This window comes from Cupressus sempervirens, chromosome 7, assembly GCF_028749045.1.
Source record: "Cupressus sempervirens isolate cs-2001-9-10 chromosome 7, ASM2874904v1, whole genome shotgun sequence".
Taxonomy (NCBI): Eukaryota; Viridiplantae; Streptophyta; class Pinopsida; order Cupressales; family Cupressaceae; genus Cupressus; species Cupressus sempervirens.
In genome coordinates, this window is record NC_143124.1 from 709,394,925 (window position 1) to 709,417,782 (window position 22,858).

The window sequence follows — 22,858 nt, forward strand, 5'->3', positions numbered from 1 at the left end:
TATATACTTCAAATATTAGTATTACCAATGCTGGAAGTGCCTTCATAAATAAGGAAACAGCATTGATCCGTGATGGGACCTAAACTGTGCTCCCAATCAATAAAATTTTCAAATCCTTATGAATTTTCACACCATTAAGGATTTCTGTACTGAAAAAGATATGTGTTAATGGATATTCATGGAAACAAGTTAATTCAACACTTGAATTCACCATCAGAATTCCATGTTGCTGTTGTTATGTAATGTTTGCAGCAGTAAAAATTATAACAGTTCTGCAAATGCGCATGATTGAATAGAATGTAAGAAACAATACTTTTAAAATTAAGGATATCAAAATACATGTTCCAGATGACAGGAGCTAAAAGAGAACTTCATCTAGATTGCATTGAAACAAGCGTAAAAAAGGACATATGAGGCCACAATAAAACATCATTCTCAGATTTACTTTTAATGGTACATTTTGGTGTCGCTGAATTTACATTATTTTGAATGGTGAAATAAGCTATGATATATGATCACAAATTTCTGGGGCTGGCAGTCAGTTCATAAATATGATCATTTACTAAAATTATTGCATTTGCATTGTCTGACGATTTCAAAAAATCAGTACCATTTTTTTTTTCCGTTTTGAAATGCACTCAGATTGAAGATGGCTGCATGGACGGATTCAAAACTACTATTTGTCCGGAATCTCCATTCAGTAGATACACCTGTGACGGAATATAATCAGATGTATCCGATGATGAGCATGTTAACTTGCAAGCAGGCTGTAATAACTGACAGCCTTTTGCACATTTTAGCGTCATGATGCGTGGACCTGTGCGCATTTTCCAGACCTGTAAATGACATAAATACAAAATCAATTAATTGAGAAAAGCAAAAAGGCTAAAAAACATTCTATTCAATCTTCATAACAAATTTGAATGGAACTTCATGTTTGATAGGTCATAGTGATTGCAGAACAAATGAATAAGGCCTAATATCTGGCCATCAAATACCATCATGACTTCTTCCTCAAGCAGATATAAATTAAATTTCATAAACACAAATTTTCTCTAGATTTGGGATATAAGTGACAGCCAATCCCAAATAGATGAAGACCAACTAGCTAGCCCAATTCGCTCTACAAACAAATGAAATCGCCATGCTTTGGAGGACGTATTATGAAATATGAAAATGAATCTTAGAACCTATGTACTTTTCACATTGGGCAGTCAGACTTAATCATAATGTAATCAATGTTTATAGAATCTTATTTAGTTGTACCCTACTAGGTTTAATGCCAAATTCATTGGAAAGTCATTTTAGAAAAAGGATCCTTAATTGGAGTGTATACATGAATACCTTACAAAGACTGCAACATCTATGTTTGAATAAGTTACCATGCTCTTTACAAAAATTCTTATGATGACATGCAACATGAAAGTATAATTTTTGTGGTGCTTAATTGCTATCTATCAACACTGTTCAATAACAAAATATATTTCTTCGAAATAAGCAATGCTCTCATAATTCTCTTTTCATCTGCCTCCAACTTAGACGGTTTTAGCCTCATTGCATTGTAATGCTATTTGTCATTTTCTGTTGTCATTTATGACACCATATACTCTGGTTTGGCCTATCTTGTTTGCTTGAGAGTTTCGACAGAGCTGATTCTTGTGTCAAAGTCTGTATTGGTGATCTCTCATAATACATAAGTATTGCTCTGGTACTACTTGACTCAACTGCCTTCTATTTATGTGGTTATCTCTCTCTCTCTCCCTCTCTCCCCTGCACCCCCCCCACCTTGCCTTCCTTAGGTATTGCTCGTCATACTTGACTCAACTGCCCTCTATTTGTGTGGGTTTAACCTCAATGCATTTTGATGCCATTTGTCTTTCATTAACTACAATTGATGCATGCATGCATATAAATTGGCTCGCATATTGGTAAATACTTACTTAAATAATCAACATCAATTATATTATGTATCAATTCATAATTAATAATCAATAATAGTATTACTAATATACAATATTAGTAATTAATCCAACCCATGATTATAAATTAATCTTTGTATTTAATAATAAATTATAATAGTAATAATATTATAATAATTACTATAATGATAAGATTATACAAACAACCTAAGTTGCTGGTACGGGTTTGGGCACGGGTACGGATACGTGGGTACGACAATTTTTGGGATGGGGTTTTGGGGACGTTTGGATATGTCCGTACAAAAAACATATAAAATTCATTAATATATATGTATGCATGATGTATATAGCTTGAAAAGTACAAACAAAAATTAAATTTAGAATACAATATATCAATATGTTAAACATAACTTAGAACTATCATAAAAATTGCACTGGCACGTTTATAATGGTGTACTATGTCATAACTTAAAATAATACAATTAGTAATCAGCGTCATATGGGTCATCATGAAAATCAAGGTCAGTGGATCCACATGTATCCCCAGTATCACTTGCACAACTAGAAGCATGTTGGCTATTTGACTCCAAAGAAGATAAAGTGCCCCCTTCCTTGTACTGATTTTGTTTATAAGTGAGAAGGCACAAATTGGAATGCACATAAACCAATTCTTCTACTTTACTTGCTACCAATCGGTTGCATTTCACAGAGTTGGTCTTGAATTTGGGTAGAGCAATAGAAGCTGCCATTACAATCTACAAGAGCCAACAAGTTTTAAAAAAATATTAATATTAAATAATACTACTAAATAACATGCTAAAAATAATTATTAATAATATAATATTATAATATCTATACATTAAAAAAACTTTCAATTTAAATTTAAAGTTCAGCTATTTTAGAAACTTTAAAAACATATAATAAAAAATACAATGTACTATTATTATTATTTATATGTAGTATTTTGAAGTTTAATATTTATAATAAATTTTTAAAAAATCCTAAATCATTACAAGTATCGGTATCCCCATAACATCTACTATAGTAGTTCTTATAATATATTTTTAAAAAATCCTAAATATATTCCATAACCTTAAGCATTGTAAAACTTTCATAAAATAAAATAAAATTACTCATACCTGACAACACAGGTTGCTCCCGCAGGTTGCTCCGTCGTCTTGGCAATGTGTCGTCTGCAACAAATTGTTTGCATCGTTTGCAACAAATTCTTTACACTGTCACAAGTTGATCTTCAAACGAACGTTTGGACGTAGATTCGAACAACAGGTGTTTCTGCTTACATTTGGGCGGAAAGCAGACTAAGGCTTCTGTTTGCAGCGGCAAAGGCCTCTGTTCAAACGAGCTTTAGATGTGAGATTTAGGGTTTTTGGATGGAAGAAGAGTTTTAAAAACCCGTCACCAAGTTGAAATGCCACGTCAACACCCAGATTCGAAGTCAAATTGCCATGTAAGCATAAAAAAGTAAGGATAAGGGTTGCAAAAGTCACAGACTGGTTTTAGACTTAAAAAAATTGAATCCAGTCCAATTCTACATGGATTTTTGTACGTATCCGATTCTGATACGTACCGTACCAGCATTTGAAGGAAAATAGGGGAGTACTGGTAACTTAGCAAACAACTAATAATATTAGAGTATGCAGCAATAGAAAGCGTGTGATCCAAACTTGGGAGAGCTATTCTAGTCTCAACATTGCACATGGGAAAGGCTCTCAATATAAGGGAGTGATTATATAGAATAAAGACAAACCACAGAAATAACGATTCAAATAAAAAATCAAATGATTAGTCAGCATATGCCACCCTAGCCTTATATGATTGGCTCCACCAATGATTATAGATTTTGATTTGTCAGTGATTATGTGTGTTGACAAAGTCAGCGATTTTATACAGACAGCTTTTAAAAATTAAATATATTTGAAGGAAGAACAACAGTAGTATTATTTTCGAACGTAAGGTGACTATGCCTTACTAATTACCAAAACAAGAGGGGAGTATTAGAAAGAACAAATGATAACCAGTATCATGGACAGCAGGCATGACTGTGAAAGCACAATAATACTTAAGTCGTCAACGATCTATTTAAGGAGGTACGATTTGTAAGAAGGCTAATTGTTTTGCATGCTAACCAATCAGGATTATTAGTGATGTGTCATGATACTATTAAGAGAGGAAAATGATAAGCTATGTCTCTTTGCTTTGTGACTCCTCATTCCAAGATCGTGATATAAGAAGGCTTTCAAATTCATTCCTTGAAGGAAGGGGGCAGGAAGAATGGGAATTATAATATACAATAGTGAATAAGTTGGAAGGAGAGAAACAAGAAATGGATACTCTACGAAGATGCAGAAAAGAAATTATTTACCATGCTGTAAGCCTAGTATGAAAGAAAATAATGGTATTATTTGAGTTAACAAGTTCACACCCTGGACCCTCAATAGTCCACATGCGAACCCGATCCAGGTACATGGAATGGTCTGCACCAGGTTTGCATAGGATCCATGCTCGAACTTGTGGGTCCTTTTGGGTCTACACCATTGCGGAAACAGACAAACCCACAAGTCCGACCATGAACCCTATGTGGATTGGGCACAAACCAAGGAGGACTGCCTGCGGAAACTGCCAAGAACCCATGACATCCAAGCATGTAAAGTGGGCCCAAAACCACTTTAATAACACCTTTGTATTATTTTTTCTCCAAACCCTAAAAAACCCTCAATATGGAGCCTCCAAACACATTTCATTTCACACATGCTCTCTGATTTTGCTCTCTTCATCTTTTGATTTTGAAGCGAGGTAATTGTATTCGAAGGAGATTGATCGTGGAGTAGCAAATACCTTCCAAAAAGAAGATTTGACTGTTTAAGCTATGCACTTCAATCGTATTCTTTAGGTTTTTGATAGATAGTTGCCAGGTTTTTTTTTAAATGAGTTTTTTCAAGTTTTTGTATAAGTTATGAAGTATTTTTTTTCATTTTTGTTATAGATTGCAAAAATGAGTTGTCAAAGCTCAATGGATGTGGAGGATCTCAAAAAATTAAAATTAATAAAAAGTCTCCTTTATGGAGACACGATACAAGAGTTTATCAATGCTTGGAGACGGGGGGGGGGTTAATAGGAAATGTAATTTTTGCAACCCACAATATAAAAGCTCCAACTACTGAATCAAACTTCATTTTCTGGGCCTTGGGGGTAAAGGGATTAATGTGTGAGGACCGAGGGCCAAATAAGAAGGGGTTGTCAGTTGGGTAAATAGTGACACTCATTAAAGAACAAGATGTTGACAAATTAGTTGCAAAAGGGAAACAAGAATGCTATACTAGGAAACAAAAAACAATAACACCACTCACTCAAACAACCTCTAGACATCCATTCTTGCAATTGCCTTATACAGAGGATGAAGATGTAGAAGAACCACAAATCACCACCCGCAAGAGAAGCCCATAGATAAGTGTTGAGATTATGTGTGTTGCACACATTGCATATTATTGTTATATTGTATTATTTTATTTTATTATGTAATGTTACACCTAGGAGCACCTAGATGGACATGCAACATGTAAAAATTCCCATGGGATATACTTCATGAGCTGTATTATAACATTGTGATAATATTTGATGTAATTATTTAATATTAGGAAAATGAATTAAATGTGGGGTCAATGGGTTAGGTAGCAAATAGTTTATGTAATACCACTTGGTGATTTTGTGGGACTTGCTATTATATAAGCAGCCACAAGGGTAGTTGTAGAGGCAAGAAAGAAAGACAAGAGGGAAAAAAAGTGAGCAAACAAGAGTTGAGCAAGACAAAGCTTGACAGGTTAGCCAAGGTAGCATTTCAGAAAGTTGGAAGCATGGCATGAGATGTGTGAATTCATGTTTGTTCACATGGATTGCTTGATTGTGGCTATGGCTTTTGAAGGTTTCCATGGTTGTATTGCAATGGGGTTTTTGTGAATAATACATGGTGATTGATGTTTTTGGAGACTAGAGTTTTTTCCCTCAATGAGGGTTTCTCAAGGTATATCTTGTGTCACAATTTTTGTGGGTATGTTGTCTATTCTCTTGAATGTAGATTTTAATTAGATATTTATTTCAGATCTATTATGTGTTATGTAGAAACGGTTCTATTTTTTTGTTGCAAGTTTCCTTACAATAAGGTATTTCAAAATGAGCTAAGAGATATTGCTGATGAAAAAATTGGGCATTACCTCTCTGCCAATGGTCTTCCATTCGACTTAGTTAGATCACCTTATTGGAGGGAGATGGTGCAATCAATAAATAATGCATCTTTTGGTTACCAAGGCCCTAGATATGAAAAGGGGTCCACCACCTTATTACATAATGAGAAAAAAATGTAAAGGCCCAATTAAAACCAATAAGAGATTTTTAGTTTCAAACAGATGTGTCTATTGTTTTTTATGGATGGAAAGATTGCAAAAACCATCCATTAATCAAAATAACGTTTGTACCCAGCAAGGGGTCAATGATTTTGAAGGCAATTGATTGTAAGGATAAGTAAAAGATGCAAAATTCATTGCCAGGGTTATGATTGATTCGAGAGTCTATGGTCATGATTATGTTGTCCAAGTAATTACAAAGAATGCAAATGTTTACAAGGTTGTAGGTGCTTTAGTAGAGGCTAGATATGATCATATCTTGTAATAACCTGACTGGCTCTCAAACAGTCTATGTTCAAGAACTGATTTTTTTTTTTTTGTTCTTGAGATTTTATAATTTTGATACAACAATATAGTAGATAACTAGAAGATTTTGAAATAATAATTTCAACTCAAATATTTAGATATTACATAGGGAATATACAGCTGAAAATTTTGTAGATTTCAATATCAACCTAGATACTGAGTATTTTCACAAAATATCAACAACCCAATTGACAAAATACTCTCTATTATCTAAATCAACAATACCCAAAAAAATTAAAAGTTACAATCCATGAACTTATAGGCAAGACATGCCTTGAAACCCTCTGAAATGAAGACTAGCAACAATAAAGGATTCTTCAACAAACAAATGCAACTGCAGATTTGGAAAATGCTGCTCCCAAAGTGTAGATAGAAAATAACACCTAGCAACAAATATAAATTGGCACTCAACCAACTCCAAATTAACTAGCACACAATTTGATATAACAATTCAAGTGAATACCTTCACAAATTCCAGAACACCCTCCAACAGCAAGCAAAATTAAACTTCTCCTTGGCAATAGTTAATACAGTAGAAGAAATGACAAATTGTATACCTCAGCACAATTTGCCAAGCAATCTCAGAATTGAATCTACAATACTTCTAATGTAGATCCCAAACCCTTATACTTCAGCAAGGGCACAAAATTTCAAAACTTCAGAAGTGTTACAAAGACAGCAAAGATAAGATAATCAAATAATTGGATGCTTTACCCATCAAATGGGCTCATATTTATAATCTCCAAATGGCACAAAGTTTCCCAAATGAACTTCACTTAAGAAGCTTCCCACACACAACATCAAAATATAATAGTCATTAATATAATTTATTAATTGCTTTTGGCTCCAAAAATGACCTTTTCCACCATAACTTAATATTTTGACATGCAAGGCCACATTCTTGTTCTCATGATTTAAAACTTTTCGTCCCGGTTCCAACGAGCTATGATACTAAAGTGACCAACCAACAACACTAACAAAAATAGCAACCTCAACATTTTTAGATGAATAAATAATTCACCCATCTTGCAAAAAAAACTAAAAAAGCATCAGAATCGAAATTTGATAACACCAAAGTGATCCTGATGATGAAAGATGATGAATGAACCTGACAGGGTGACTTGCTATAAATAAACGCTCCCTCCAAGATTCTTGGAGCCCAAACTAGAAGCCTGAAATAAAAACTGAGAACATCACACAACTCCTCTAACTCAACTGAGCTCATCAGAACCAACAATTTGACTTACTATAAATAGTAAGTCCCTCAAATGGAGCCAAAACATAACATAGGCTACTAAAAAGCCTATAACCCCACAACTAAAACCATCAAATCCCACTGTCAGCTCACGAGGGTCGCGATGGTGAAGTGACCAAGTCAACTACTGGAACCTGCTAAAAATGGGGACATTATAGTCCTCCCTCCCTAAGATTGCTTGTCCCTAAGCAATCACGGAGCAAAATGAACACCACAGTCCACTTGAATCCCAAAGGTAGAACTGCATACTTTGTCGTGTACAAGCAACTCTTGTAGCACCAACAGCCAAATAACAGGCATCAACATCAGAATCATCTGAAAACTGACCCTAGGTGCTGATGAAAGCAACAACTCATTGGAACTTAACCCAACTGAAATACCAACTTTGTCCACACCTGAGTTCCCATCAAATTGATACTCACACCCAACTACAATGTGGAGATGGTAACAACCATAGGTACCTGAATCAGTACCACCAACTCCAACCTTCGCCAAAATGTCCTAGGTGTGTAGATACTGCAAGGGATCTAACTTGCAGCTATCAATCTCATCTACAAAAGATGGTCCTAACCCATCCCATAATGGATGGTATGAAATTAGAGCCAACCCACACCGACGTGAAACCATGTCCTCTACTTGTGGATCAAAAGAAAAATGATGAGCACTCCTCCCAGCGTAATGCCGATAAAAAATCTCAATCTTTGTCAAGGGCTCAACATCATCAAACTGGGAATCAGAGGATGGCTGCAATCTCCGACTCCAAACTATTGGTCGGGCAGGATCTTGGGCAACCCTCTCAGCAAACTCAACCTCAAAATCCCTATGGGGAAGCATAGTAGACAGTCTCTACAATCTTTCCCACCAACCTCTGGATAGCACAAGAGCCTCGGATAAGAGTACCATCAGAAACTCTATATTAATCCTCTCTCACTTCCGAACTCTCCAATAGATACTCCGTGAAGGACTCTATGTAGTAGAAATTATATGTGGAAGCATCAACCTGCTCGCCTGCGACCCACTGCTGATCCCTTTGAAAATGTGGCGCTGCCAATTGTCCAATGGTACCAGCTATATGAAATGAAGAAATAGATTCGCTTCCAACATGAGGCAAATCACCATGAGAATTTGTCTCAACTGATGCTCTCACCTCCTCTGTACCTACTGCACCCATATGCTAGATGAATGTGCCGGCCACATTATCATGTCCATCATTCCCAACCGTAGAAGCAAACTCACCACCAACCACAATATGCAATTGAATTGGATCTAGGGTTGGTGTGGTCCGAACATGCTCCAACTCCACAGTCACCTCATCCAATCATGACTGTAACTCCTAAAGAGTCAACTGAGTATACTGAAGAGAGTCCACTGTCACCTCAAGCTCCGGGGTGAGCTCAACTACCTCCTCTTTCCCTAACAACGTGTCATTGTAGGTGCTACCCCACTCTAGAAGGTAATCCCTATCAGCAACTAACTGAGAGTAACTATGCTTCAAGATCCTGACAGCCTCTCGAAGCACATGAGCCTCTGCTAGAGAAAAACTACTATCATTGTGCTCATCTAACACAGGAGCACCCCAACCATATGTAGCTAGCATCTAATAGATGGCCACATAATGCTCAAGAGTTGAAGAAATGTCACTATCACTCACCTTTAGCTGACAAGTCATATGATGCCTTTGTAACCCTTGACTCCTATGCAAGCTCTCTGTCTCACTAACTGCACTATGATAGAAAACTGAATCAAAACTACCCACCACAAGATTGCTCATACTTGTATTATCGTCCTTGCACAACTCTAAATCCAAAATACAACTACTATGTACCTCAATCAACTCCTAATCCGAAGAAATGGAAGCCCTCACAGTATCAATCACTTCACATGTCTTAGCTTCCACCTCAATACTAAGATCTTGCAAACATCGATCCTGGGACCTATCCAAAAACTCTTCAGAGTCATCACCCAATATCTGACAAGGTGTGTCATACCCAATGCAACTCATAGCATCATCCAACAAATCATCAGAGGTGTCCATACTATTTGCATTCCCACCACCTAACAGAGCCTCAACTTTCGTTAGTTGACTCTATGCCAAGTTGTGAATCAATTAAGCTAGAGCATGAACCCACATCTACTGACTCCGTTGTAACACCCAGATCACCAACATCATAGTTGGGTGACTCCGTACATGCATCAATACTACCTGAGAAAGCAACTGCTTCCTACACTGGAGTAACACTACGATAGCTAACATATAAGTCTCCAATAACAACTCCCTCCTCAGGAGAGTCTAAATAGTCAGTGACAACTACAACATCAACTGCCTCTGAAATAATCGTAGCAACTACTCTAGGAGCCTCAACATGTTGAAGCTCAATGTTGCTATCCACCCAGGGCATTGATACATCCACATGTCCCCGTGAAATAAGTCCATCATCATCACTACAGATAGGACTAGCAGGTGTCGTACTAAATATAGGTACATCTACATCATGGACACCTATTGGGGAAAACTCAAGCCTCCTCGTTGACCTTCTAAAGGTGGAAACCATGTACCTCGCAGCTCTCTCAACTGTCTCTGGATTCGACAAGCTCTCAGCCAACCTCTGTTGATGAATCTTAAGTTTCTCCATACTCTCTTGCAAAGCTTTCATTTTCGTAGTAACTTCCTCGTGACTCCACCGACTTCTAGAACTGCCAGTCCTCCTATGTTTGTCCATGGCTAGAAAATGCTAGAGTGCTGGTCACTCCAAATGCAACAACAAATTTGAAAATAAAATAACTTTTCTACCCCATAGGATGGTAGGAAACCACTTTGATACCACTATAATAACCCGTACCAATTATAACTTCAACAAACACTAAATTCTTTTATAATATAGTTGTTTGACATTTCGTCAAACACTTTGCAAGCAAGCTTTGATATCACTATAGTAACCCAACTAGCTCTCAAACAATCTGTGCTGAAGAATTGATTTCTTTTTTTTTTGTTCTCGAGGTTTTGCAATTTTAATACAACAATATAGCAGAAAACTAGAAGATTTTGCAATAATAATTTCAACTCAAATATTTAGTTATTACTGTTGTCAATCAGGATTGTGCCTATAGCGAGATACAAAATCTAGCTATCTTGTTGAGACATGGAAACTCTCTCAGGTGGTGGGTTGTCCTAAAATGAGAGATGAATCTCTGAAAGTTAGACCGGTTCCTAAATAATGATCACCTAAAACTTTAATTGTATACGAGAAAAGGGATGAGAAGTGAATGAAAATAACACATACTAAACCTAGATGAGGTGATACACCAATGATTTGTATGGAACTTTAATCAAATCAACACAAATTACCCATAATATGAATGATTGACAATACTTAGACAAACATGCAACTACAAAAGTGATTCCATGCAAGGACCCGAAATCTTTTGCTTTGAAAGGAAAACGTAGGTTTTACCAATTTTCTATAAAAAGAATAAGGACACAAACAAAGACCTGCAATTACAAGCATTGAGATTCTAACATGCAATAAGGAATATAGCTTTAATGAAGGACGAACACAACATAAAAGAAAAGAATCCATAATACTGCACAAGAATAAATGAGAAGGAACCTGAATCTGTTTAACTAATATTGAAAAATCTCTACTACAAAGTTCTTTTACAATCAACTCAAAATTTGCAATGTGCAAAAAATTTGAGCCCGAAAGAAGATACCTTGTAATGAGGTGAATGTACAATAAATAGAGCTCAAAACCCTAATTCGAATATAAAAAATATGCATGGAAAAAATGAGTCAAAACTGATCCAAATTGTGAAAAAACCCTTGAAAACTGCTCTCAACCACCTGTCCAACTGATAGCCAACTGGAAAACTGCCTTTGTTTCCTCAAAATCAAGCACAAAACCCCAGGTCGGATCTCAAAATCAATCCAAAAATATAGCATGTGAAACTCATCAATAACCATGCAAAAATGCATAAAACAGGCTCCCAAAATAAATTGCATGCAAAACTGGCCTTAACTGTTCCATATCTCGCCAAAAATAGCACAAAAATGCTCTCAACTGCATGAGAAACCCAAACTATCTCCTTAACTGAGAATGAACTCCATGTAACGTCTAGATGAAATAGAGTCTCTCTGCTAAAAATAGCTCTTTGCCTTAATTGAAAGTCACTTGTAGTCTCCAGATTTATAATTAAAATCACTCCTTGATTAAGCTCTTTTGCATTTTTTTTAAAAAAAAAAATTAATAATTCTTTAGTGTTTTATAATTTTAACACTTCAGAATTTTAACTGTACAATGTGACTAAGTGAATTAATAAATCTTTCTCTATTATTATTGTTTACATATCAAATAATAATCAATTAAATCATTTAATATATAAAAATAAAAATAATAAAAGATTTAAACTTTTTACACCTCCCTTATATCCGGACCCAAAAATGTATTTAAACAATGCAAAAGGTGAGGTGAAAGTCATTGTTTCCTTTCATTATCGATGCATGGGTGTAGAAGGAGAAGAAGGGTTTTATAAACCCTAACTGCCATCATAATAGTTCAGCGAGTTTCTCTGGTGTTTGCCTTTTGTTTGGATGTCATTGTTGCCATTTGTATGGTCGCCATTAGTGTTGGGTTGTTTCATGAGCCGTCTTCATGCCGTGACCTTGATGTTGCTTTGTTCTTCATGTCATGGCTTTCATGGTTATAGCCATGAGTGGGTTTCCTCACGGGTTTTCTTTGTTTGCCGTGAGCTCTATTCTGTTAAGTATTAGAACCAGTGTGATCTTCATTTTTTGGCTAACAACACCCTTTGTTAAATCCCTCGTGGTTCAAGTACTTGTTTTTGCTGGACGCCATGACTCTTCATCTCCATTCTGTGGCTTTGCTTCAATTTTTTCACGGGTTTATGCCATGAGTTCTTGTTCATGTTGTGAGCTTCATGGGTTTCCTCTTTCTGTTTCGGTGGTTCCTCTTCTCTATTATTATGTGGCTCCCAAAAGCCGTGAGTTGTTGGTGAACGCCATGATGGCTGGGTTTGTATTCTGGGGATGGACATTGTCCATTCGTGACTCCATTATCCTTCAGATTTGGGTTTCTATCACATGAGATTTGTTGATCAGCTACAGCTATAAGCTATGACGTATATGTCTTCTTATTTATGTGATTTTATGGCTCCTTCTCATGTAAGCTATTTGCTTCTCCATTATTTTTCACATAGATGAAAAACTCTGCGATATTTTGCTAAAAGCACGATATATCGCTTGTCACTGAGCAGGCTGATATAATCACCTCTTATATCACTGTCGATATTTAGTTTGGCACACAGCAAGTTTTATCAATTAAAATCACGAAATCGCTCAAGTATATTGTTAAAAAATGCAAGCTAATCCGAGTTAAAATTGTCTTTGTCTCTGTTGCGACTGCAAAAATGACATGATTAGGGTTTTCCCATCTTTGTTGCGACTGGAAAAGAAGTCTACAAAACGAAGGGGAACGTGGAATCTTCCAACTTGAACTGCAACAACCCATTTACCTTCCAACTGCAATTACAAGTCTACTGCAGCTACAAAAAATGTTTGTTGTCAATTATGTCTCAGTTTTAAATTTTGTAAACCTTGCTTATTCAAAACCAGATTTATTTGCAAATATTTTTTTTATTTGGTTGATTCATCACTTCATTGTAAATATTTATAAAATATTTAATATTTAGATTTGCATAGTAAATAATATATAAAATCCATGATTAATTTGTAAATATTTATAGAGTATATTCAGTATTTAGTATTTAGTTTTGCATTGTAAATAAAAAATTATTATTATTAAAAATTATAAAGTATATTAATAATTTGTAATATTTATAAAATATATTTAGTATTTAGTTTTACATTGTAAATGATATTTAAAATAAACTATTAAAAATTATAAAATACATTATTGATTTGTAAATATTTATAGAATATTTTTAGTATTTAGTTTACATTGTAAATATTAAATAATATATAGCATATATTATTAATTTGTAAATATTTATAGAATATATTTAGCATTTATTTTTACATTGAAAATAATAAATGAATTAAATATATTATCAAAAATTAAAATACATTGTATATGTTTGTTTTTAAGAATATTTTAAAAAGTTCAATGAAAGTACTGATTTATCGCCGATTTTTTCACCGAGACTTTGGTGAGTTCGAGTTTTTCAAATAAATTGGGTTAGTTGAGTTATTGTTGAGACTGCGTTTTTCAACTATGTTATTTACTATGCAAATCTAAATATTAAATATTTTATAAATATTTACAATGAAGTGATGAATCAACCAAATAAAAAAAATATTTGCAAATAAATTTGGTTTTGAATAAGCAAGGTTAACAAAATTTAAAACTGAGACACAATTGACGACAAACATTTTTTGCAGCTACAGTAGACTTGTAGTTGCAGTAGGAAGATAAATGGGTTGTTGCAGTTGAAGTTGGAAGATTCCATGTTCCCCTTCGTTTTGCAGACTTCTTTTCCAATCACAACAGAGATGGGAAAACTCTAATCATGTCATTTTTGCAGTCGTAACAGAGACGGACTATTTTAACTCATTTTAGCTTGTACTTTTTAACACTATATTCACAGGATTTCACGATTTTAACTGATAAAACTTGTTGCGTGACAAACTAAATATCGACAGCTATATAAGAGCCGATTATAGTGGCCTGCTCAGTAACAACTGATATATCGTGCTTTTAGCAAAATATCACAGAGTTTTTCATCTATGATTTTTCAGATCCATTATCAATGAGTTGTGAGTTCTTGCTCCGGTTACTTGTATGTCATAAGCTATGACTGCTGAAACATGATTTTCTGTTGTAAATTATAACTCTACTATAAGCTATGACTGCTAAAACATGATTTTCTGCTGTAAATTATACCACTGCTGCTGTTATTGCTTTGCTCTCATGCTATCTAGTGTTACAGTAGTGTATGTAATAGACTCGGGTTGTACTCCAGTTTCATGCCTTTTTTTGAAAGTCTTCATCATAATGTTGTATGTGACAACCGTAGGTTTGAACTCAGCTGTTTTGGATGCACCATTACAGAAAACAACACTTGATATCTGCCTTCTATGGTTGTTATTTTCAGAGAGTAAATTTTCTGAATTCAAAAATAATATTTGCACTTGCCCCATAGAGCCCATTTTTCTTCCAATTGTTAATGCCTACATTTTTGCCTTCCCAAAAAACCTGGATCATTGTGTTGTGTACTATAACATCCATTTTCAACTCCCCAACTGCCCCTTTGCATAGAATTTCTCTATAAAAATGTTCTTCCAAATCAACTTTTTCAGCAATGGACCACATCTTTAATAATATATTATAAGTTGTCATATCAGCAGTCACACCTGAGTTCCGTATATGTTTGTATATTTGCAAAACATAATTCAAATTTCCTACATTGACATTCATGATGCTATTGTACACAAAGATCAGCAGATCTATATGGTTTAATATATCTTTCTTCTGATTTTCTTTTCCATAAATCTGAGATTGACACATCTTTTACTTCCTGTTGTTCATGCTTGAATTCTGGCACTTTTATTTTCCATGTCACCCTTGTAGGAATCTATCATCGCTGCACTTAGATACTCTGTTTGATTTTCAATCTCTCATTTGGCACACTTGTATTTGCTCTCTTTCAGCAACCTAATGTTTTCAGCCCTGTTTCTCGATCTGAAACAAAAGGTTTCAAGCCTATTCGACTTGTCCCTTTAATATTTAACTCATCTGATCTGTATACATATATAAAAGCAAAAGGTTTCATGTCAAATATGACTCGTCCCTTTAATGCTTTTGTTTGTGGTTGTCCTCTTTTTGCTTCATGATTTGATTGAAAGGTTTTACACTTGTAATTGATGTACATCCCTTTAACAATCTCTTCAAATCTTCAGTCAATTGCTTTGGTTCAACCAGAAGGTCCAATACTTGTAACATATGTATGCCACCTTAACGGTCTTCCCAAGATCTTCAGTCTTCGCCTTTACATGATTCAGTCAAAAAGCTTCATATGTGTAACTTATGTATGATCCTTCAATAACCTCAAACTTCATGCCTGTATCTGCACATGAAACAAACTTATTAGCATAAAACCTGCTTTGTTTTCATATATTTCTTTTGCCTTTGCATCTTTTAATGCAGTTATCTTAATAATCATGTTGTAGGAACACTAAGTAGTGTAGAGATAATTGGAATGGTTCTCATTGCTCAATTCGTATGAACTAACCCCCTTTTTTATATTTTGTAGGTGTATTCAAAGATGGAGGTGCGGGCTCAAATCTTCTTCAACATTCAAATCAACAACTCTTCTATTCAGGCAATGGAGGCTTTTCCCCTTATCTCTCCAATACTTTTCTGTTTATGCAATGTGTTTATTTAGATATCATATTAGGAGCTGCCACGACTTGTGTGGTATCTGAATGTATTGTATCAAGTACTGTCTAAAATTTGAATATTTCATACCTTATAAAACAGTTCTGAAATATATTTCAATAAATGTCAACTATTTTGGTACTTGTACGTAACTTGACTAAAAATGATCGATTTCTCTTGTTTATTGATATTTGTGCTTCACATTCTGCATCCAAACCATTCTGTAATATGCATGATCAATGACTTAAAACACATAGTGCAATATATAAGTAATTTTAACATAGCAATTTAGGAGGTAGGCTAAATTGGTAACAATTACATAAGGACTATACAGCTGAAAATTTCTAGATTTCAATATCAACTTTGATACTGAGTATTTTCACAAAATACCAACAACCCAATTGATAAAATATTCCTTATTATCTAAATCAACAATACGCAGAAAAATTAGAAGTTACAATCCATAAACTTACAGGTAAGACATGCCTTGAAACCCTCTATAATGAAGACTAGCAACAACAAAGAATTCTTCAACAAACAAATGCAATTTGCAGATTTGGAAAATGCTGCTCCCAAAGTGCACATAGAAAATAACACCCAGCAACAGATATAAACTGGCGCTCAACCAACTCCAAATTAACCAGCACACAATTTGATATAACAATTCCAGTGAATCCCTTCACAAATTCCAGAGCAACCTCCAGCAACAAGAAAAATTAAACTTCTCCTTAGCAACAGTTAACACAATAGGAGAAATGACAAATCGTATACCTCAGCACAATTTGTCAAGTAATCTTAGAATTGAATCTACAATACTTCAGATGTAGATCCAAAACCCTTATACTTCAGCAAGGGCACAAAATTTTAGAACTTCAGAAGTGTCACAAAGACAACAAAGAAAGATAAGATAATTAAATAATTGGATGCTTTACTCATCAAATGTGCTCATATTTATAATCTCCAAATGGCACAAAGTTTCCCAAATGAAATTCACTTAAGAAGCTTCCCACACACAATATTAAAATATAATTGTCATTAATATAATTTATTAATTGATTTTGGCTCAAAAATGACCTTTTCCACCATAACTTAATATTTTGACACGCAAGGCCACTGTTTCTTGTTCCCACAATTTAAAACTTTTCGTCTGAGTTCCAATTGTTAAGTTTCCCGGAATGATGCTGCAAATGTACTAAGCATTCCCTGTATTGAGGTATATGTTTTCCATATGCAACATCCTCTTTTTATATTTAAACATAGGTCATGAATAGGCATGTCCCTTCAGAGGACATGTCTATTCAATAATTAAAAAAAAAAAATATATATATATATATATATATTTCTCTCAAATAATAAGTTTATATATCACATAAAATTATCTCATATATAATTACATGTACAGTCATATAATTATCCAACTCAAGCTATCAGACATTAACACCAACAAGCTATGATACTAAAGTGACCAACCAACCAACAACACCGACAAAAATAACAACCTCAGCGTTTTTAGATGAATAATAATAATAATTCACCCGTCTCGTGAGAAAAACAGAAGAAGCATCATTATCGAAATTTGATGACACCAAGTGATCTTGATGATGAAAGACGATGAATGAACCTGACAAGGTGACTTACTATAAATAGACGCTCCCTCCAAGATTCTTGGAGCACAAACTAGAAGCTCGAAATAAAAACTGAGAGCATCACACAACTCCTCTAACTCAACTGAGCTCATTGGAACCAACAGTTTGACTTAAAATATATAGTAAGTGCCTCAAATGGAGCCAAAACACACCATAGGCTACTGAAAAGCCTATAACACCACAACTGAAACCCTCAAATCCCACTGTCAGCTCAAGAGGGTTGCGACAGTGAACTGACCAAGCCAACTGCATGAACCTGCTAAAATGGGGACATTACATATCTATTGGACACTATTCACCATCCACTCCCTCAATTTGGTGATGCAAGCAACTAGCACCCAAAAGAGTGGGTCAAGAAAATATGTGATGGGAGCGTGGAGATTCAGATGTGTGTAACAAACCACTATGTGTTATACAAAGCAATTTTCAGAACTTTCTCTAGATTGGAATTATTGAAGGTAAGTTTTTTTTTTTTTTTTAGTTTGCTTCATCATTTTAGGTCATGTTTTACATAATTGAATAAAATATTTTTTGTGTTGTTTACATATTTTAAATGTGTTATTAAATTATTATTAACATGTTCTAAGGTGGCTGAAAACTGATTTGCACGACACACAATCTTGTTGCACTATTTATGAGGGTGAAAGAGGTATTGCCACATATCTTTCTTAGCAACCAATGGGGTATTTGGAAGCAATCCAATACAAGAAGGGGCTAAAAGGTGAAAACAATGATATTGGATGATGATTGGTGGACATGTGTGGATTATGTATTGGAATTCACCGAGCCTATCATGTCTATGCTTTGGTTTGTCGACACTAATGAGCCATGCTGGGGGGACATCTATGATGCCACAGAGACCATGTTGGAAAAAGTAAAATTGGTAAGTTATAATATAATCCTCTATCCTTGTTTATTGAGAGATATCTAGATTTTTAATTTACATAATTTACATCAAGATAACTTACATGAACATCATTTGATATCACAAAATAAACAAAGGAGACAGTGATCTTGAGAGTAGTAGAAGCAATTGTTCTTCATCGCTGAAACAAGATGACTACACCTTCGCACCTCCAAGCATATGCTCTATCTCCCAGGTATTCTAAGAGAGAGGTACTTGTTATTCCAGGTAGAGTGCCACCATATAGAGATGTTGACGTTGCTAGTAGTTACAAGAGAGCAGTTAGTAGACTCTTCAGTGATACATAGGTGGGGGCAAATGTCAAGAGAGAATTTGGATTATTCGTCTCAAGAAAAGATGCAAACCCTACTACCATCAATGACCAAATTAGAATGGATGCTATTACATGGTGGTACCTTCATTGGTAAGATTATATGTACCTTCAACCTCTTGCAATTAAGATGCTATCACAAGGAAGTTTTTAAGTTTTTTTTGGCCACTTACATTGTAGATTTCAAGACTTAATACTATTGAATTTATCTCGTATTTTTATTATTTTTTGTTGGTTTTCTACCTAGGTTGTGACCTCTTCTATCGTTGAATGGAATTGGAGAACATACTCCTTTATCTACTAGTAAAGCATAACCGGTTGGCTGCAAAGAAAGCTGAAGACTTGGTGTTTATTCACACCCACTTGCACCTCATGGCACAGAAGGATCCAATATACAAGAAGGGGTAGAGATGCTTTAGATATGGGACTTGAGTCTGCTAACTTGGATTTGACCATTTAGAATCTTGCTAGAGCCACTTTGCTTGACATGGATGATGATGGTGATGCCACAACAGACTCTTGTGCTATTGGAATCAGTTTGGGTTCCAATGATGATGTTGATCTACCACTTGCAGCTGCTGAAAACCCCATTGATCCAGATTTTTATCATAATCCATTTGAATAATTGAAGAATACATTCATGATTCATGAACATAGAATCATGTTTCTGTTAGGAGTTGAGGCATTTGTTGGCACTTGAATGAATTGCTAAGATGTTGTATTGACGACTAGCTTTGTCATTGATGTCATATATTTGTATGATCAATGACAAACACAAATTTTGTATATCACAGATTGATTATCAGTACAACGAAGTTAGTTGGTGACAACATTTTGTATGCAACCTTAGATTTGTGTAGCAGAATGAGTATAGACATCATGTCTATGTTTGCTGAGTCTTATATTGAGTTCTAGACGAGTTACAACTTATTTGGTAAAAGCTGGAAGACCAATGTACAAGGAATGATGACAAAGATAGTTGGTAGTATTTTTGCTATATCTTATTGGCAAGTAGAAATTAATGTTAGTGAAATTGGGATATGATATAAGACTTGTTCGTGCACATATGTTTGAGAATGAGAAGCTTTTGGGTTATTCCATAAAGGTCGCTATTGTGTAACCTATGGCATATTTTACTGGCAGACGATCATGTTGAGAAAGTGTATATTTTATCATTATATAATGCTATATCTTTGGTGTGTAACGTGTAGGCACTTTATTATATAATTGTAATAATAGTTACGAAGGCCTATATGCCTTAGCATGGACCTATAAAATTAAATGTACATTGGGGAAGCTCTAACAAGCTGATCTAATTAGTTATTTGTAAAGGGTATAAAGGAAACATATGTTCCTTGGTTAGGTATGCCATATGTGATCAATTGATGTGGATGCGAGCTTACATGTTGGATGATCAAAGCAGAGCAATGGTAATGTTCAATGACTGAGGTGAGCTTTAAAGGAACTATTTTGGCAAGTAAGTTGCAAATCGGTCAGTTCATGATTTTGGATATGTTATCCAAAAGATTTTAGTTTTCACACTTGCTGGAGCATTTAGACAGTGGGTCTCCTTGTTTCCTATCTTTCTTTAATAGAGTTGGAACCTTTTAACAAGGGTTCAAAGCCTCCTAACAAGGATTTGTCCTCTTACGAGGACTGATGTACTAAATGCATTGTATTTGACTCCTAATAAGGTCACATCCTTTCACAAGGAAGTTATATATTACTATATTATCTTGTGGGTGCCATCCCCTTAGGGTTTTTCCTCTGATCGAGGATTTCCCTACTCAACAAATCATTGTGTTATGGTGTGTTGCTTCTTGTTGTTGTGCATCATTGTTTAAATTGTTGGAGATCAGTTTTACAAGTTCGGTTTTAATTGTATTTGGTCAAAACTGATTCACCCTACCCAACTCTCAGTTGTGTGTGGACTTTACTTTTTAACAATTGGTAACACAACATCAGGTCCTCTTTGAGAAGGAAGCTTAACAACTTGGTAAGATCTACTATGGCTTATAGGAAGGAGAATCCTAAGTTTGATGGTAATAATTATGACAGCTGGAAGAACAAGATGTGTACATGTTTGATCTGCATGGGATTTGAGTACTGGTTGATTACAAAAAATGAGGTTGATGTAAAATAAGAGAAAAAAAGCTATCTTCAAGCACAGATGAGGAGAAGATGATATTCTAGTACAACATGATTGCAAGGGAGACATTGATCAGTGCTCTATCAGGATCAGAATTCATTGAGGTAAAGGAACTTGACCTAGCACATGATATTTGGATTGAGTTGGAAAAGTTATATGAAGGAGATGATAACACAAAGAAAGCGAAGTTGCAGAATTGGATAACTAAGCTAGAAAATGCAAGAATGCTAGAAGAAGAGAGTGATATGTACAGAGCATTACTGAAATAACTACAGGGATAAAAATTCGGGAGGAACCATGACAAAAGATGAAGTTGTACAAAAGATTCTCAGATCCTTAACACCACCTAATGAGAACAAGGTACATGCAATTGAAGAAGTCATTCCTTTTATCAAAGGTTTTAAAAGGGAAACACTGATTGGTAGATTGCAAGTTTTTGAAATAGGACGACTGAAAGATGCTTTGCCTAGAATTGAAACTGCTTTTAGAGCTTGCGCACATTATGATAAGACAATACTAACCAAAAGTGCAAGCACCAGTAGCAAAGGTATTAGAGATTATGCAAGTGATTGGGCAGATGTACAAGAAAGAAGAAATAAGGACGAATTTGAAGCATTAATTGCAGTTGAGAGCCTAGAGGTAAGGGAATATCCAAAATAAGTTACCTTTGTTTGTAAGAAGATTGGTCATTTTGCTTCTAGATGTCCTACAAGAGAATCTAAGGTCTAGACCTTACGAATCGAAAATTTCTAAATAATGTCTCTATGTTAGTGATGAAGAGATTGACGTCAAAGATATCAATTCTATAGATAGTGATGATGGAGATGAATAGGATTTGTTGCTATTAAAGAAGAAAAATCGCTTATTTCACATGTTGAGAAAAAGAGAATAGATTGAATTATAGATAGTGATTGTTCACATCACATGATAGGTAATAGAGATAAATTTGTTGAATTCGAGAGCTATGATGGAGGTGTTGTTAGAGTTGGTAACAATGCACCTTGTTTGATAAAAGGAAAAGGCTCTATAACTCTTGATGGTAAGACTATCACTGATGATGTATATTTTGTTGATGAATTAAAACACAGCTTGTTAAGTGTTGGACAACTTGTTAACAAGGGTTATCATTTGTAATTCACTGATAAGAAATGTTCAATTAAGGATAAGAATGGAAATGAGATTTCCACAGGAACAAGGACAAAGGCAATGTATTTCAGTTGAATCCCATTGAGATAAGTTGTCTTGTTGCAAAAGTTAATGATAGTTGGCTATGGCATTGAAGATTTTATCATATAAGATTTTGATAATATAGTGAAGGTAAGTGTATTTAATTTAAATGTTCCTTTTAACATTATTCAAATATATATAATGAAGTAATATATATATATCTTTTCATTGATATTAATAAACATATATCGAAATTTTACATATAACATATATGAATGTTATTATGTGTATTGAAAAGGATGCTATATATTTTATAAAGAGATTAATATAACTTTGTTTACATTGAGATGTG

The 22,858-nt window shown here is 34.7% G+C and overlaps 1 protein-coding gene across 4 annotated transcripts in view; it reads right to left on the bottom strand.

The window, feature by feature from the left end:
* Nucleotides 1-288: 288 nt before the first annotated feature.
* LOC149549187 (Rab3 GTPase-activating protein non-catalytic subunit) overlaps nt 289-22,858 on the bottom strand; it is a 131,398-nt gene continuing 108,828 nt past the window's right edge. For all 4 annotated transcript variants that reach the window (XM_089792599.1, XM_089792601.1, XM_089792600.1 and 1 more), the window contains one exon: nt 289-836. In XM_089792599.1, the coding sequence (XP_089648725.1) occupies nt 639-836 (198 nt within the window). In that variant the 3' untranslated portion in view covers nt 289-638. The remainder of the gene's footprint in view (nt 837-22,858) is intronic.